This window comes from Montipora foliosa, chromosome 9, assembly GCF_036669935.1.
Source record: "Montipora foliosa isolate CH-2021 chromosome 9, ASM3666993v2, whole genome shotgun sequence".
Classification (NCBI taxonomy): domain Eukaryota; kingdom Metazoa; phylum Cnidaria; class Anthozoa; order Scleractinia; family Acroporidae; genus Montipora; species Montipora foliosa.
The window spans coordinates 4,213,148-4,231,117 of record NC_090877.1 but is presented as its reverse complement, the minus strand read 5'-3'; the positions used below and the strand labels follow the sequence as shown (position 1 = coordinate 4,231,117).

General features: G+C 39.8%; 1 protein-coding gene across 2 annotated transcripts; it reads left to right on the top strand.

The window, feature by feature from the left end:
* The first annotated feature begins 132 nt into the window (after nt 1–132).
* Nucleotides 133–12,477, top strand: LOC137970124 (uncharacterized). Of its 2 annotated transcripts, XM_068816605.1 has the most exons (7): nt 133–193; nt 564–696; nt 4,115–4,223; nt 4,927–5,010; nt 6,142–6,298; nt 6,791–8,718; nt 10,320–12,477. In XM_068816605.1, the coding sequence occupies exons 3-7, from the start codon at nt 4,122–4,124 to the stop codon at nt 10,746–10,748; spliced, it is 2,700 nt and encodes an 899-aa protein (XP_068672706.1). In that variant the 5' UTR covers nt 133–193; nt 564–696; nt 4,115–4,121; the 3' UTR covers nt 10,749–12,477. The 2 variants fall into 2 exon arrangements, with proteins under 2 accessions (XP_068672706.1, XP_068672705.1); XM_068816604.1 differs by lacking the exons at nt 133–193; nt 564–696 and adding an exon at nt 3,389–3,689.
* Nucleotides 12,478–17,970: the final 5,493 nt, after the last annotated feature.

Sequence of the window (17,970 nt, the reverse complement as noted above, 5' to 3'; positions counted from 1 at the left end):
CAGATTCCCCGCGTCTGTGCATTTGAACAAAATTGAATTGCGATAAACCAAGTAAGTGTCTGAACCACTAAATCACTAAGGCGATTGAATTTTCATGACGTCATCAGTGCAAAACCTTATTGCGGTTGGCCAGTCGCTCTGGTCAGTCATTCTGGCTGCGCTGTCTTTGCTTCCGACACTGAATTCAAATGCGGTAAGTACAGCATAATTGCTTAACTTGTCATTTTTGAATACGCTCAAAAGCATACTGCCCACACAACAATCAAAGCAGTTAACATGGTCTCAATAAAAAAACCTGAAACTATTTCCAATTCGACAAAAGAGCGCTGCTATATTTTACAAAGCATTTCATCCAGCTGACATAAAATACCGATGAAACTGTCAGGTACTTGACTGAGATTACAATGACTGGAGTGAACAATGGTTTAGCTAACAGAAGAAAAAAAAGAGATTTAACTGCATTCAAACTGATCAAAATGGTCATATGCTTCATCAAGGAGACCTTTCACTTCCTCTTGTCAGTAAACTGCGTTCGCTCCTTGGGAACTCTTTTCGTCCTTCAGGTCCTTCAGTTCCTTTGGAATTCCACATGAGAAGGCATGTATCATGTAACCTTGAGCTGAGTACGAAACGCTTCAACTTCAACTGATTTTTTTTTAAAAAAGCGTAAAGTGAAGTAAGAAGACTAAACTCAAGGTACGTTTGACCCCTATCAGCGGTGTCACTTTGCTTACAAAATTCTGATTGATCTTTTACTGCCACGACCATCCGGTACAGTCAAAGATTAGCGATACCATGGGCACATACAAAGCGTAGGCACATGTTGACATAAGCGGATAAAAACGAGTTTTTTCCATCTCTGTGCTTTTGTTATTCATTGCCATACTTTGCTTTATGTGGTGATGCACGATAAGACAAATGGTAATGTAAAAAATGGCAGGCCGCAAGCACGAAATTCGCATAAAAGATCAATTGAAAGCTATCTTTCGCAAATCACTGAAATGAACAAACAAACAGCGCGTTAATCACTAGCATCTGCTTATCTCCTTTCTCAAGTTAAGAAACCGTGAACATATATTACTTTCTGGAACAGAACAACGGGCTTTTAAAAACAGCAAACTCCCACTCGCTTCTTCGATGACATAAATATTCGAACTTTGCTCGCTTCTCTGGCTTAGAAAATATAGGTCCACAGTGCGTGCGTGCGTGCGGCTTGCGAGATTTGACATCTATTTACACTTTAATAACAATATATTGTTTTTAGATGGGCAGAATAAATTAAGGAAATCGATGTTTCTGTTAAAATTCATTTTAGAAACGCAGAAAAGTCCTGTAATAGGGTTTGTTTTAACCAGGAGATGATAAATTACTTGACATAACTGAAATACTTTTTTAATGATCTGTTGGTTCACAAAAGCTGAAAGCAATTCAGGTAGTCAACTAAAAAAAATTTCTGAGGGTGATGCATGGGCAGGTCATCACTAATGACTGAGTGACGTTTGTTTTCTTTGATTTTGGACCACTTCAGCATCATTAGGGACAGTGCACGGTTCAATAGTTAAATGGAGGGGAGCATTGGGGTCTATTAGAAACCGAATAACCGCACAAATTCGCTCAAAACCGAAAAATCGAATTGAATTTCGATTAAAACCGAAAACCGAATACAAAACCATCAAAACCGAAAGTTTACAGACCCTGATTTCCAAAACATTAATCGATCTGATATATTAATGGCACCTGGAGGATATGGGCTACACTAGGTTAATTTCATCACTCAACAAACTGACATATGATAACTTTCTCCAATGACCATGTCTACCACGTGTTATATGCGCATCAGTTACGTCAAATTACATGTACTGCACGTGCTGTAAAGTACGACTTATAACAAGTTTTTTCCAGACTTTAATTGTTCATAGCTCAACAACATTAATAGCTAGAGCTGTGAAATTGGACATGGACTTTCACGGCATCAATGACACTAGTGTGCATGCCTTGCGTAAATGTGTAGTTACTGCGCATGCATATTTATGTACTTAGTACACCTGCGATATAAAATGACTTCCAGACACCACTGATCACTGAACCAAAAACAAATACCCTTCTCTTGCTAACAGACAAGAGAAGGGCAGTTCATCTGTTATACTTGCCAACTGTGCATTATAGACATACGCCATTATGACAAACATTGTTGCTACTTGTTAATGAACTTTTTGAAAGAAAGGAATTGAAGACATAGACATAGAGGGTGAAGAATTTGTTACTTAACTTTTCGAAAGAAAAGAATTGGAGAATTAGAGTAGATATGATAGGAGGAGCCGACATCAAGGCTCAAGAAAGGAACGTCGCTACAAACGCTTGGCGTAGCCACATAGCCAGGAGCTACAGTGTGGATGGTATTTGTGAAACAGGCCTATCTTCTAGTCTCTGTTTAAATTAGGGATTTCGCAATCTCAAAAAGCTATCCTATAACTCTGAAAACTACAATTTAGACATCAATTTAGAGATTCGATTGCAATCTTGCAAGATGGTCTAATTAACAAATCGATGTCAGTTTTTCATGCGTCTGTCCTGTTATTGATCATGAATTTCGTCATAACATTGTCAAAGTAGCTGTGGATCGACGAGGCAATAGCCGAGTGGATTTGCAAACTTATTTGACAAAGTTATGACGAAATTCATTGTCAATAACAGGGCAGACGCATGAAAAACTGAAATGTATTTGTTTTTTACAATAACAAAAAGGCAGAGGGGTCAAAATTAAATCAAAACACGAGAAGAACGCGAGACAAAAATGCGAGAAACTTCAATTTTATTCAACCTGACGCCGTCAATACGCGTCAATATCGCATAAATTATAAATTTATGTGTTTGTCTGCTTATTGACAATAAAGATTAGCAAATGAGCGGGCGAGATTTTAGCAGTCATTGTAAAACATAAAATTGCACAGTTTGTTAACTTTTTGGTGGTCATCGCGAACGTAGCGTGACGTTTACTGTGGTAAGAAAAACGTCCTTGACTTGAAGTCTGCGCTTGGAGTCTATTTGAGAACTTCCGTGGCACGTGCTCTTGATTGAGGAAACCAGAAACCAGAAACCGAACAGTCAAAACCGAAAACCGCATTGGCTACCAGATCCGAAAAACCGCTTGTATTTTGGCCGAAAACCAAAAGTCAAATGCTAAAAATATGGAAAACCCGAAACTGTAAGAGATACAAAAACCGAAAAACCGATGTGTTTCGGTGAAAAAAACCGAAAAAAAAGGCCTAAAAATGGCCAAAACCGAAAAACGGAAAATCCCAACGCCCCCCTCTAAATGATTTATATATTGCACCAACAATACGGCAATCTAATTGCTTTTCCTTAGAGTTATTGACCCTATGGCTATGTTAGTTTTATACACTGAAAATGCGATAAGGTTATTGATGATGGGTTAGTTATCCATTGTTGCGGTCAAAATGTTTCCTTTTCGTTAATGGTATTTAAAATTCCAAGAGTGGTTGTTTGATAACAACCAATATAAGAGGAATTTTAAACACCTTCCTTTGTTTAGCACGGTTAACCAAAAATGCCAGAATTAATGCAAGTCACGTCAAGTCTTCAAAGAAGGACATAAGAAGGATGGGAACTAGTCAGCGGCCAGCAGTATCAGTAGAGGATTGGGTACCAGCACAAAACCATAAGACTTGGTACTAGTTAGTTGTATTATGTGGATGGGTCATTTTTAATTTCCTGTCTTAGCCGGGGCGATAAACCTGGTTTTTGCGGTGGTACAACCATGCGTACAATAAGAGTATCATTATAGTTGACGTATGTGGTTTATTGACACGCCATAAGATATGCACTTTCTATGTTTGACTAAGTCTACTTTGTGAAAACTGAGGCACAAAGTGGTAACGGTGAGTCCATATGGTTTTTTTTTTTGCTCCCATGCATTGAATCAGTGGGGGGCAAACCTACATTCTCTAAGGGGTGAAACCAGGGGGGTGCGTATAAGCAGTTGGGCGGAGGAGAGCGCTGGTAGCTTACATTCAAATATGGCGGATAGTCTTCTTCAAAAGTCAAGGAGATTTTCGGAATTTTGTGATAATTGCTTTTATTTTTCCTTACACAGGGAAAACATGATTCCTGAAAAGTCAGATTTTCCTGACACTGGGAAGTGTATGGTGTTTTTACACCTGATGAATGGTTTTGTTTTGCCCTGTCCAGTTGACCCTCATCAGGTAAAAAGCAACATTTAACACTTTCTTGCGTTATTTAGGGTGGGTGCACTGCTGATTGCCTCTCACCAATGTGGCCTGGGGTTGATTCCCAGACTCTAGGCTTGAATTTGTGCATGATTTCGGCTCGGTTCACGGAGGTTTTTCTTCGATATGGCACTCCGGTTTTCCCTTATTCAGAAAACTAGCATTTAGTTTGATTTGATTTCATTTGAAGACCGTATGTTAAATAACTGTGTAGTTAATGAACTGTCCTCGTTGAATAAAGACTTTCAGTGTAGGCCACATAAGCGAATACTCAATAGTGCTTTCTGCCGGAGCATTTTGATCGGCTTGCTCGGAGCTTAATTCACCTCATAGCAAATGGAGAAAAACAAATGGCTTCCCGATGAAAAAAAAAAAACCCTAACCCGGAAAACACAGGTTTCTTTTCTTTTTTCTTCTTTAAGCTCGAAATATGATATATTGTGATGTATTGCGCAGTGTTAAGAATTGATGGTTACAGGTAGCGAGTAATTTCTCTTGTTAATCATGCAACATAGGGTCCATTTAATCATCCTTTTTCTTTCCGTATGTAGTTGCATAAATAGACAAAACAAATTTACTTCGGGTACCTCGTCCGGGCAAAAAATTGAAAATGTTCTGAAAAGTGAGAAATCTTTAATATGCATGCATACACCGTTTTGCAATTTTATCATTTTATCAGGCGCTTGCCGAACAGATTCTTGATATGGAAGACGTTTGTGGCCAGTTTCCAAAGGATGCGTATTTCGTGCACGGAGGGAAACCAGTAAGTATTTGAAATCTTTTTTTTCTCATGATTGTGTTATATATGTTCAGCTGACAAGTTTGGCCTGTTTCAAAGGTTGTAATTCTCGTAAAGAGGGGACATGGTAAGTTTGGACTTTTTGATCAATTTTTAATCCAGTCGAAAATTTCAGTACTTAGCAGTCAGTGTGCTGAGGCTCGTGCTAAAATGCCTAGTGGAATTTCTTAGTGTATCAGCTACTTATTCCAAAATTGAGAAAAAATGGAGTTCGCCGACTTTGTTCTGGCGGAAAGGGCATTCAAAAAGAAAAAAAAGAAAAAAAATATGAACGAATGCATTACCCTCGATAAATCGCTCATTATAATCGGCTTATTGATCGAACACTGTAGAAGTAAAAAACTTGTAACGGAGATAAAAGTTTCTGTGCGTAGAGTTTTAGGAAATGGGTGTTTAAATAAGTTCATGCCACTTACGAACATGTAAACAGTAGAGCTTTTACACAACTAGTGTCCTTGTAAGCGCTTTTCGTCTAAACTACTCCCGAAATCTAAAGGGACAAAGGAAAAAAGAATTATATATAAACTAAGTATATAACTATTTAAATGAGATTCATTCATTTCATGATAGCTGATAAGCAGAGCAAGTACATGGGCCACCGACCGTTTATTCCCAGATAAATAATTATGCTAAGGAGGCTAACTAAGCAATCTTCATTCACCTGCGCCAGGTTTACCTACATATATATTTACTCATCCCTGGGAGTACTCTCAGCGTATGACGTGGTGGAACATTGCAACACTTCTTACGTACGTGTACGGTCGACACTAATGCGCGAACACTTATAGAGCCAAAGTGCTTAAGGAGGTCAACATTCTTATAATAGAGTAGAAATCCAATTAGATTTTCCTTCGTTTCGTTCGTTAGTTTATTCATCCATTCGTTCCTTCGTTGTTTCCTTATTCTTTCATTTAATGAAGCATCTACATGCATGAAGGTGCACGCCAAGACAACCACTGTCAAACTTTTTGTTCCGAAGTTTTGTCTGCTCATTCATGATTCTATGTTTTATGGTTACTGCCGCTACTTACTGTACAAAAATGAGTCTCGCAAATCGATTTATTAATTACTTCACATCCTGGGCTTTTGGCACAGATCGTACAAGATAAACCATTTCAAGAACAGGGTATTGTTGGTGATTGCAATGTTAAGGTGCTACTTCGCTTGCGAGGAGGAGGAGGAGGAAAAGAAGGCGCTGGAGAAGGAGAACACAGCGAGAATGCTCCCCAAACAAATGAAGCTGAACTACAAGGTATTTCCTTCTCCGCAATGTGCCGAAGACTGACCTTATAAGCATAAAGATACTCTTTCCATAAAAAAGGTCTTATCATACAGACGAACCTGTATTAAGCGGTCAGTATTGAAAGTCCTGAAAATTATTTCCCTTAATTACTGTAATTTTGACTTCTATTAAGCGTTCACCTGTATTAAGCGGTCTCGGTCACCATTTGCGGAATCCCAAAGGGACTTTTTGTCCCAAACAAATGAAGCTGAACTACAAGGTACTTTCTATTCCTCAACTTGTTGAATACTGACTTTACTAGCATAAAGACACTCTTTCCATAAGAAGCTTAAGTCTCTAATACGTATTTGTATATGTTGAAGAACAGGTGCTAATTTTGGCGTTGGAATGTTATGGATTTAAAGAGACGTACTTAAAGATACAGAATTAAATGGTTAACGCTTGTGGGATATTTACAACAATGTTAGCTTTTCATCAGAATCTGTCCTATTCAATCTGCAGATCTTAGCGCCAAACTCGACAACATTACTGATGGCAAGCCAGAGGAGATCGAAGTTGAAGTGAGAGCCCTGTATTCAGAAATTAATTCTCTGGAAGATACATATGACAAGAAAAAGCTTTTAACGAAATTGACCGCTATGGCGATAAGAGGACTACAGGAAGACTTGCAAAATCTTCTGAAAGAAAATGGCCTAAGTGACATGGCCTTACAACTTGTCTGTGATTATACAACGAGGCAAATTGACCTTGCCAAAAAGCTTTACCAGGCCGAGAAGTATGGAACGAAGCAAGATGAATTTTACATGGTGCTGTCTGAAAAACTTCTCCCAAAGCTTGAAACACTTGGCGCCCTTGTTACTAACGATATTGAAGTCGAAGGTCAGAGCAGCTGGGTTGGAAAAGTTATCAACAGAAGCCCCTCTCTAACTAAGCTTCGTAGGATGAAATATACCGATCTAGACAATTTAATAACAGGAGCAATTGATGACGACCGTTCAGTTGTGGAGAATTTGTTTGCAGAAGGAACTGAAATCCGAAAGCAATGTCAGCGGTATGGCATTGGACTTAAAACCGCTGAAAAGCTTGAGAGAGAAGGCATCAAATCGGCAAGTGACATGTCAAAAGAAAAACTGGATGAAATAATTGAAGAGGCAGGCAAGGAAGAAAATCCCTCGACCTTAAAGAAAATGTATTTTAACGAGAGTAGTGAGCGTGCCACAGAACGGAAGGTGCAAGACGCGAAGATAAAGCGAAATAAGAAAAGAATAGAAGAGGCAAAGGGGCTTGCTCAAGAAGCGAGTAAAATTACCCAAGAAGCTTCTGAGAAAAACGAGAAGGCATTGCAGGAGAAAATGAAGGAAATTGCGGATAAGTTGAGTCTACCAGAAGGATGGAACAAACAGGAAAATGATAATCCAAATGCCCTTTTGGAGCAGCTAAATAGAGAGATCAAAATTGCATCAGATTCTCTGGCAATACCGCCTTATGTCACAAATGAAGAAATTGCTGCAGCAGCAAGCGGTGGAATGGCACTTTACGGTATCCTATTTGATGATAACAACATAGAAGGTTTCTCCGAAAGCCCACCGTTCCCGTTACTTAAGAAACCAGAATACGTGGAGTGGCTTAGCCCAGCTCTTGGATTTCAGGTACGGTTCTTCAAATCAACCGAACAGCAAGCATCTACCAAATTTTATAAAACCGCCAAATCTTCCGGTCTCAGCATAGCCGCTTCGGTTACAAGTAGAGGTTGGGGATTTCATGCTAGCGCATCTGGTGCTCATAGTAGTCAAAGCAGCCGAGACACTTCAACAAAGAAGCAGCGGAACACAACTCATGCAACTGTTACCCAGTACATTTGTCAACCAACCAAGGCTTTCCGCGTCCCTCTGGAAGACATGGAGTTGAACTATGAAGCTAGAAGTCACGCGAAAGAGATAAAAGACAAAGAAAGCGCCCAGAATTTTTTTAAAATGTATGGATCACACGTGCCAAAGGGTGTTCACACTTTGGGTGGAGTATTCTTCCGAAACCTGGATGTGAACACTGAAAGAGAAGCAAGTGTATCAGAAGTAATGATGGCAGCAGGCAGGGAATTTGACACCGAGGTCTCAGCCGGTTACAGTGGTTTTGGAGTCTCTGATGGAGGCTCAGTGAAGACAAAGTCATTCAAAATAAGTGGTTCTACTGATGCTTCATCCACCAAGAAAGTAAAATTCATGTCTGAAATGACTGTGCAAGTGCTAGGACCACCAACTACAAACCCTAAAATGTTCAGTCAATTACTACAAAGCAACAATGCAACATGGTATGTGATTGATCGAGGAGATCGCGCTGCTCTTGTTCCAGTGTGGGAGCTGATGCCTGACCTGAAGAAACAAGCTGAAATTCTTAAAGAAGTGTGGAAAGAGAGTCAGGATAAATTCAGGGTAAGACATTAAGAATAGACATGATCGACAACTAAACCTGTGAGATGAGAGATTAAAGAGAAGAGAGTGACAGATTTACCCTGAACCGGACGAATTTTCTACCGGTTGAGAATTCGCTAAAAGTACGAAACTTTAGACGCCTTGTCGTTCAAAAGTTTGAACACCAAAATGTGGGACGAATTTTCAGCTGGTTCGGCTGTGAACACCTTTACCGTCTAAATTTTCACATGGCAAAGTCGTGGTTGCATGGATGCGTGGTAACTCGGCTGCACCTGGAAGAAGCCCTTTTTGGATTTCGCAAAGTAGCGCTCTGCAGAAGAACAGATGGTAAAACCACTAAGAAAGGTTAAACTTTATTCCGGTATGTTAGTTTCACGGTTCCGTGCGAATAAAATGTCCGGTCAAATTTTTCATCCGGTAGAAAATTGGTCCGTTACCTTGTAAATGTAACCTTAGTAAGTATGATGACAATTTTTTTATCAACTTTATTGGGTCTCCTAATTGAAAGATCATTGGTTTTGGTTTCTTGGAACAGGACTATGACTGGGGATAAATGTTTTATTAACATAGAAGTGAGATTTGGAACAAAATAAATCTTTGGGGTTGGGATTGTTACAGACGTTCCCCTGAGTCAGTACCATTTTAACGACCATCTTAACTGGTCCTACTTGTTTACGGGCTTAGACCGAACAAGCGGAAATTCCTTAAAAGTGTATTTAACATCTCTTTATATGAAATTTACTGGGGAGGGCGAGCTCTTGGATTTCCTTTTTTTGTTGTTACCTGGATTATATCAGCCTTCCTCCTGAGAAATGTTTGGAGTGCAGTTTTTTTCCGCTCGTGGATGTCCTTATAGTATTTAACTGGTCTGAAAATATTTTGGTGGTTTAATTTCATGTGTATAAAGATGACTTTTGTGGAATTTATCTCCGAATTTCTTTCGCACTCAAACTGTTTTAAGCCAAGACCGATAACATGCACAAATCTTAAATTCTATACTCAAAGTGACCAGGGATTCAAATATAAATACCCAATTCAAACCCAATGATTTGGACAGTATAAGACAGAAGTTAGGAATACAGCAATTGAATTGAACACACCTACAAGTATTAAAAGATTTCCCTGTAATAGAACTTGCAAGAAGAGAGCGTTCAGAAGGTCATGACATAACAGCAGTTAAACAATACTTAGAGAGAAATTTTAAAAGATTTAGTGGATTTGGCGCGTTGGGGAATAATTTTTGTTAAGTATGTGTCCCCGTGAACGGCAGCGAAAAATACAGAACAATGGTGCCAGTGCTATCGCTATTCGCCAATTGCGCACAGGTGCCGAAATCTCGACTCCTGGATGAAACAGACGACGATGTAATGAAAACGTTAAAGGGTATAACAAAGTTGTTTCGAGAAAATTTCCGCAAGAGAATAAACTATAAAATAAACGTTTTTGTCATCATTGTTATTTGAAGAAATCAATTTATCCATTCTTGATATGAACACCTTGTTTGAATTAGAAACATGATGGCGTGTGAGAAATTGAATTGCTTCAACGTGCTTTCAGAACCCTCTTTGTAAGACCATCTAACTCGGTGCTCTTGGTTGCAGGATAAATACACCTATCCATTCTACCCTATCAAAGGAAAAGTGTACCCTGTTGAAGAGGAATTGCTCATCGATTTGGCAAGTGAAGGAGTTCCTGACCAGGCCACTGAAGTCATTGTCTACGTCACAATTTCAATGACATTGCTTACTGAACTTCGCAAATCTGATATTCCCAAAAAAGTGTGGATGTGGTCACCTGTTTTAGAATCCCGACCTGAGGTTGAGCTGATTGTGAGCACCAACAGTCCTAACGGCGTGATTGAGAGAAAGGTCTATTGTCGTGGTGCTGAGCAGGTGCAGTCCTGCAATTCAGATAACATTTCACTTCCTGTTGCATGCAAGGGTGATAGAATCGTGCGAATCTTTTTCAAAGATAAATATCAGGGTTTTGCAGTGGCCTCTGTTCAAATTGTGGGTTATTACCGCAAGTGATAATGGTCAAACCGTTGGCGGTTTCAGTGTTAAATGTTGCACCTCTAAAAGACACTCGGATTCAAGGGTGATTTGTTTTCATTTGTGACCTTTTAGATGTCTGTGCTCTGATGTCATGACATAAGTATTAAAGCGGAGCTCCGCGCGCCGGCGAGCACGGAACACCATGGGTAAGAAAAAAGGTAACCCTTTTGGTTTTAGTCACCGTACAACTGTACGTACGTCCACCCCTCCATGTACGTCCAAGTTACCAGTATCACGGGACCATATCGCGGGGTCAAGTTTAGAGCTCATCGAGGCGGCCATGGTCGCCATACTCCAGCTAGTTTACAGCGTAAGTCTTTATATTATATGGCAAGACTTTAACTGGTATAAAGTGTGATACATTTGGATTACTTCATGGTTGGTGAGCGCGTACGATTTTTATTGACAAGTTGTGAAGGATCCCATTGACGACGGAGAGTGTGTTATATTGGTGTTACTAGACATTTCAGCGGCGTTTGACATGGTAGACCATGGCATTCTCATTACTAGACTAAACCATCGTTTCGGAATTACCAGGAAAGCCTTATGTTGGATACAGTCTTATCTATCCAGCGCTCATCACTGATCCGGAATCTCATTCACGGTGGTGTTCCTCAGGGCTCAGTGCTCGGTCCGATCCTGTACTCCAGGTACACCTCACCTCTCACAGACATCATCAGTAAACACAACATGAACCATCAATTTTATGCTGATGATAACCAAATTTGTGTTTTTCAAGCCGAGTGTTGCTGGAGAACCAACTACATCCCAACAATGCATTGAGTCGCGTATTCATGATAATAGCCGATAGGCTGATGCTCAACCACGACAAAACTGAGTTCCTTGTTTGCACGGGCGTCATCGACCACAACCCCCGCTAGAATCTATTCTTGTTTGTTCAGGTGTTATCTATTCATGGAACTCAGAAAAGAACACCGGTGCCTGGGTCGACACTGTCATGTCTATGGACAAACAAACAAACAAACAAACAAACAGCATATATCAGTCTGCTTTCTACCACCTACGTAACATTGCTCAAATCAGCAAAGATAACATGCATTCGGTCCGATCCTGTTGAGCAGGTTGATCCTGAAAAACCCTTGTAGGGAGCGGTCAACTAAGCACATTTAAATTCACACATCTCTCTTTCCGTCACCGTGAAACTTTGATCCACGCATTCGTAACATCTAAGATTGGCCAATATAATATCCTACTCTCAGGTCTTGGGCAGTATCAAGTCCGAAAACTCCAGAATTCAGCAGCCCGACCTCTAGCAGGCTCATGTAAACATGAGCATATTACACCTTTGCTAAGAGATCTGCATTAGTTACCGTTCATGAACGTATTCGTTTTAAAATTTTACTGATGACTTTTAAATGCCTTAATCAACTAGAGCCATCCTATCTTAGTGACCTTTAAATTCACTATCGACCATTAAGGACATTGCGTTCATCTGATAAAGAATTACTAGTACAACCCCGCAGCCATCTTAAAACTTTTGGGGAGCCAGCTTTCTCCTTTATTGCTTCAAAACTGTGGAATACCTTTCAGCAGAATCTTTTAAGCCTACTCTTAAGACATACCTTTTAGAAATTACTTTGAATTGTAACCAAAGAATCATTAAGTATTACGTTTTCTCAGTCTTTCTTATATTACTTTGTTTTTTTCTTATCACTCATTGTTGTAAAGCACTGTTGGTTCAGCAGAGAAACAGCGATATATAAGATTATTTATAATAATAATAATAATAATAATAATAATAATAATAATAATAATTATTATTATTATTATTATTATTATTATTATTATTATCCCTTAAGGTGGCTTATTACAGTTTTTCTATATAAAAAAAAAACATAAATATCTTTTTCCGAATTTGAGGTTCTTGGTCCTTCAGAGCTCAATATTTTTCGGTTGTTTACATTTTAGCAACCATAAAGAACTTGGATGAGGGGCCTTCCCACCGTTTCCTTCCTCGAGGAAAGCAGAGCTACAGGGATTTTCGCTTCCCTGAAACAAGAGCTTAGTAAGAGATTGAAGCCAAATTTAGAGCTCTGAATGGGCTCTGAAAGTGATCAGGATAAGCCCACTAATGGTGATGAATAACGCTCAGAGGTTTTGCCCGTGCTCGCTGGTTGTCTTGCAAATTACTTAGGGGAGTCTCCTAGGTAGAGTTTTGACAACTTAGCAGAGGAGTTCTCGGCAACTGACGAAACAGGTGCGCCAGTTAACGCCAAGCTGACCACTATGCTAGAAGACCTTATCAGAGGCGATCTCCCTAAAACAAAGCTAGAGGGGCTGGTGGAAAAATACCTACGACCAGAAAATTGCTAATTGCTAGTCTCCTCAAAAGTGAACAGATCGGTTGTCTCCAAGAAGGGATGATCTCTGTTTAGAAACATTGTTTTGGTATTCAAGTGTGCCAACCAGAGGAACAAAAGACCCTTTGTGACAGCCAATGAGGCTCTGGTTGGCACAATAATTACAATAGGTGACGGCAACGTTGTATTCGCTATACCAAAAAGCTCAACAGTTTTTTGTTTTCTCGTTTTGTGCCATCATGAATACCTGTTATAAAGCATCAGGCGAGTTTGTCGCAATGTAACGTTTCATCCCAAGGAGGCTGTTGGTTTTTTTTTTGTCTCGATTGACTTCAAGGTCTCCTCACTGTTGGTTCAATGGGTCCGTCGCCTTGTTGTTTGCCCAAACGGTTGGGTTTTCCTGTTGAGGTACTGGCTTCTTGATCGGCTTGAAGTTTCGCCTCTTGCCTTTCTTTCTAGCCCTTCACCTTTTCCTTCTGCTTCTTTCCCTCCCTTCTATTCGGGCCTTATTTCGTTCCTGGTTGGCTCTTGGTGGTTCCATGTCCCTTTCTGGTTTGGTTTTCGGTGGGTCTGTTGGTGGCCCTTTTCCTGTCAACTCCATGTCCTGCAAGTTTGTTTACTCTCTCTTTCTTAAGCTTAAACCTGACGTGCCCAACTGCGTTTCCTATTTTTTCCCTTCTTTTGTTGCATTGTACTGGCCTGCCACCTGGAGTTCTTTGTTTTCCCTCCCCCTAGATCGCAAGGTGTCCGATCTTAACTGGAAGATAGTCCAGGGGGTCCTTTACACTGCTCAGCGCCTTTCTTCTTCCTGTCCCTCTATCCCTTTAGCCTGTTTCTGTGGGTTTCAGCTGGAAAGTCTCGAACACCTCTTTTTCTTCTGTCCGCTTGTCCAGAGTGGCTATGCTTGGGTCCAGACTCAGTTCTCACGGGCTTCCCCTCTGGCTCCGTCTATTTCTCTTCACCATGCCCTCTTTGGTTTTTCGTCTGATGAGATGCATTGCGTATATATAATCGTCACAATAAATATATTTTTCCCAGGAAAGGTGCAACCACGAGGACACTGAAAACAATTTTCCAGCACAACAATGATAATCTCAGTGCTCGAAATTACCTGGTTTACCAAAGAAAGAACTAGGATTACATAAGCAGCACCCGACTTACTTTTCGGTTTTGAAATGTCAATGTCCGATAGTAGTGTGAAGTTAACAATAATTAATTCGCTGCACCTGAGCATTTTCCCGTGTTTTGAATATCTGTGGCTTTTACAAAAAAGTTGTCCGATAGGAAAATGCAAGAGACAAATGAATATCACAAACATGTAGGCAGTGGAAATCAAAACTGCTAAAATTTTAACCAAGACTTCCCAATGGACAGTTGAACTATTTTATGTATACCGTGTATTGGATAATCAATGTTTTATTTACGACAATGATATAACTGTGATGAAATGGTATATGAAATGAATCATATATAGGAACTGCGGATATGAAATCAAGTGAAGCTATGATCTTCGCAGTTATGAGCGCAATTTTTGCAATTGCGTAGAGAAGCCTGAAAAATTCAGGACTTCAACGGGGTTTGAACCCGTGACCTCGCGATTCCGGTGGGACGCTCTAAGCAACTGAGCTATAAAGCTCAGTTGGTTGCGCTTATAACTGGAAGATCATAGCTTCACTTGATTTCATATCCGCAGTTCATATATATGTCATCATTGATTCATTCCTCACGGGACCATTAGAACTCACAAATGACCAGCTCCCAACGTCAGTTGCTTCATAGCTCAGTTGGTTAGAGCGTCGCACCTGATTTTTTTAGGCTTCTCTACGCAATTGCAAAAATTGCGCTCATAACTGCGAAGATCATAGCTTCACTTGAAAACGTGTTATTAACTGAACTGAAACTGACTTAAGCCTATTTCACTGTTCCAAGGGAAAATGGTTATCGGATGAATGACTGGATACGGAATCGTATAATCTTTATGTTGTTTTATTCGATCTGTAAGAAAGATAAAAAATTCGTGAGAATTGAAACCTAATGCGAGTGATTCATGAAATTGCATGGCAAATTATAATTCTCAAAATTCAGCCGTTACAAAAAAAAGTTACTTTACGGTGGCGATATCCAGTCAAACTTACTTCAATATTAAACAGGTCAGCAGATCGGACAGTAAAACACTACAGGTTAGCGATGTTCAACTAAGAGACAAAACGGGTGTTGATCTTTGTCTCTTATTCCGCGTTTCTTAAAATGTGTCATTCTAACTGAAAGATCAACTTACTTAGCTATTACCCCATCGACTGTCAATCACGCGACCAATGAAATAACATCAAAAGTCAATAAACGAATTAAATGTTAACGAAACATGCACTTAAATGAGTTCTTTGAAAATGTCAACTTTTGCTCGCTTTCGGCAATCAATTAATTAATCAGTTCTGTGGTGGTAACACCCAAAAAAGCCACAGGGGCACACTTAGAATTATGGGATACCCCACTTCAACGTCATGTGATTGCATCTCAACACGGCGTAAATCGTAGGGGCCAGTTTCCTAACGGGCAACACAGCATTTATCAGGGCAACCGAATTTAGGCGTTTAGTTGCCCGGGTTTCAAGCACTGTTGAATCTTTTCCTAAGCAACTTTCCAATACTTCTTTTGCAACTAGCACATACACCCCCCCCCCCCCCCCTGCGGAACACCTATTTCGCCGAACACCTCCGTTGGGTGCCCCTGAACAAACTTAGATCTTGTAAATCTCAGCAACTACAGTAGGTTATAGCTAACAGATTAATTGACGTAGAGATTAACGGAAATTCGAGAAAGCGAATTTATGAAGCTACATCGCTGGGTTTATAATTAGATAAGCTTAACTCCCTTTGAAAAATCACGTCGATGAAAAAGCTGAAAATGTATCAGCTGCTATCATAGGTGCCCTTAAACGTGTAAGACCGTATGTATTAGAAAATATCGCACTACAAATTTATGAAGCGCTGATCTAACCCCATTTTGACTACTAAACCTCTGTTTGGGGTGACCTTAACATTATACTGAGGGATAAATTGCAAAAACTACAGAATAGGGCAGCTAGTGTCATTAATAGATCTAATTGCGATACGAGTTATAGTTTTCTCCTGAAAAGACTATCTTTCGATAATCTTTCCAAACGACGGGAAAAACTTAAAGCAATTCTTATGTTTAAAATATTATAAATGACGCGCCGGAGTATCGGCAAGATTCTATACGCAACACCTACTATACACTTAGGAACGCGGAAATGAAATTGAATCGACCAAAGCCCCATTACCTTAAAAACAAATTTCAGCTATAGCGGGGCGTCATTAAGGAAAAGATTACGCTCCAGTTTCCCTAGGAGTTAAGTTTACAGAAATAAAAAGTCAGGCTCCCAACCTTGTAAAACAGGATATTTTTTACTTATTACTTTACTTACTTGCTTAGTGATGATTTTATTGTCTAATTACTGAAGGAAATTATTTAAAATAAAGAAACGTGCAATTCTACAAATGAAAGTTTCTTTAATTAATACACAAGATCAAGCCAACCTTTATTTGTTAAAATGGACGTAATCGTTCCATTTGATTCCGCCGTTTCAAAGACTATTTACAGCTCTTCGCATTAGAATTATTACTGCACCTCCAACCGTTGCTCACACGATATTTGCTTTTTCTTTTCAAATGATAAACGCTATTTACACCCCACCTAAAAAACGAGTCATTCTTGAAAACTAAGAGAGTTTCAATAATAATTGCTGAAAATATGTCTGGTTACAAACGAGTCCCTGAAAAATATTTTTTTGCCGGGCCAACGTCATTACTCAGAGAATTTTGTGAAGAGGTGATTTTCTAGCCGTCTCAAACAAAGACATAATGCTGAGCATCCTTATGTATGAGAATGAGTTGTTTTTAATCACATGCCATTAATTGCAACGCATCATACGTATTTTATATGTAATTACAGAAGTTACTGTAGTACGAAAGCTCGGCTTCCCATTTAAGATTTGCTGCTAAAGTAAGAATAATGAGGGGGTGAACAGGTTCGCGGATCGGCGGATTCGGCTAAAAAACACTACTCGGATTTTGGATTTTGAGGACACATTTTGCGGATTGGCGGATTTTGAACGCTCAGGGGATCACGGATTCCTTCAATATTCCAGCACGGATTATGCATTTTGTTTGTTTTGAAGTGCGGGTTGCGGAAATTAACTTGGTGGTCGGTTTCAATTTTTTTCTGCCTGACTTTAGAAGTAGAATAGATTACAGCCGTTATCAGTAACTAGCGCCCCTCAACGACATTTTTTCATATTCGATGGTAAAATATATGTGGACGTCAATCAAATGATTTCCATGACGAATTCATGGAGTATCGTCATGGAAACATTCTTTGACGTCCGCCTAAATTTTACTCTCGAAAAAAGTCGTTGAGGGGCGCTGGTGACTGATAACGGGTGTAGCGCATTTTTGACCTACAATGTAATCGGACTCCAGAAAACTCTAGGACCCCAGGATTTCGGCTTCCGGCCAGACAATGCTGACGATGAGATGACTGAATATGACAGTAGCTCTGATGAGGAGGAGACGAAAACTGACGTTTCAGAACTCGATAGAGGGTCCACGTTCTTGTTAGGAACGACTACGCGCTTTGGGCGCCAAGTGCGGAGAATCAGTAGGCTAATTTTATGACAGGTGTTTCTTTAACGTCAGTTAAGTTACTGAATGTTCTTAGGTGCTCACTTCTCTGACAGTACTGAGGATTCGCACTTTTGTAAAAATATCTGCGGATTAGCGGATTGTGTGAAAAATTAGCACGGATCGACGGATTTGTTGACCCCTATTCACCCACTTCAATAATGTATTAACTTGACT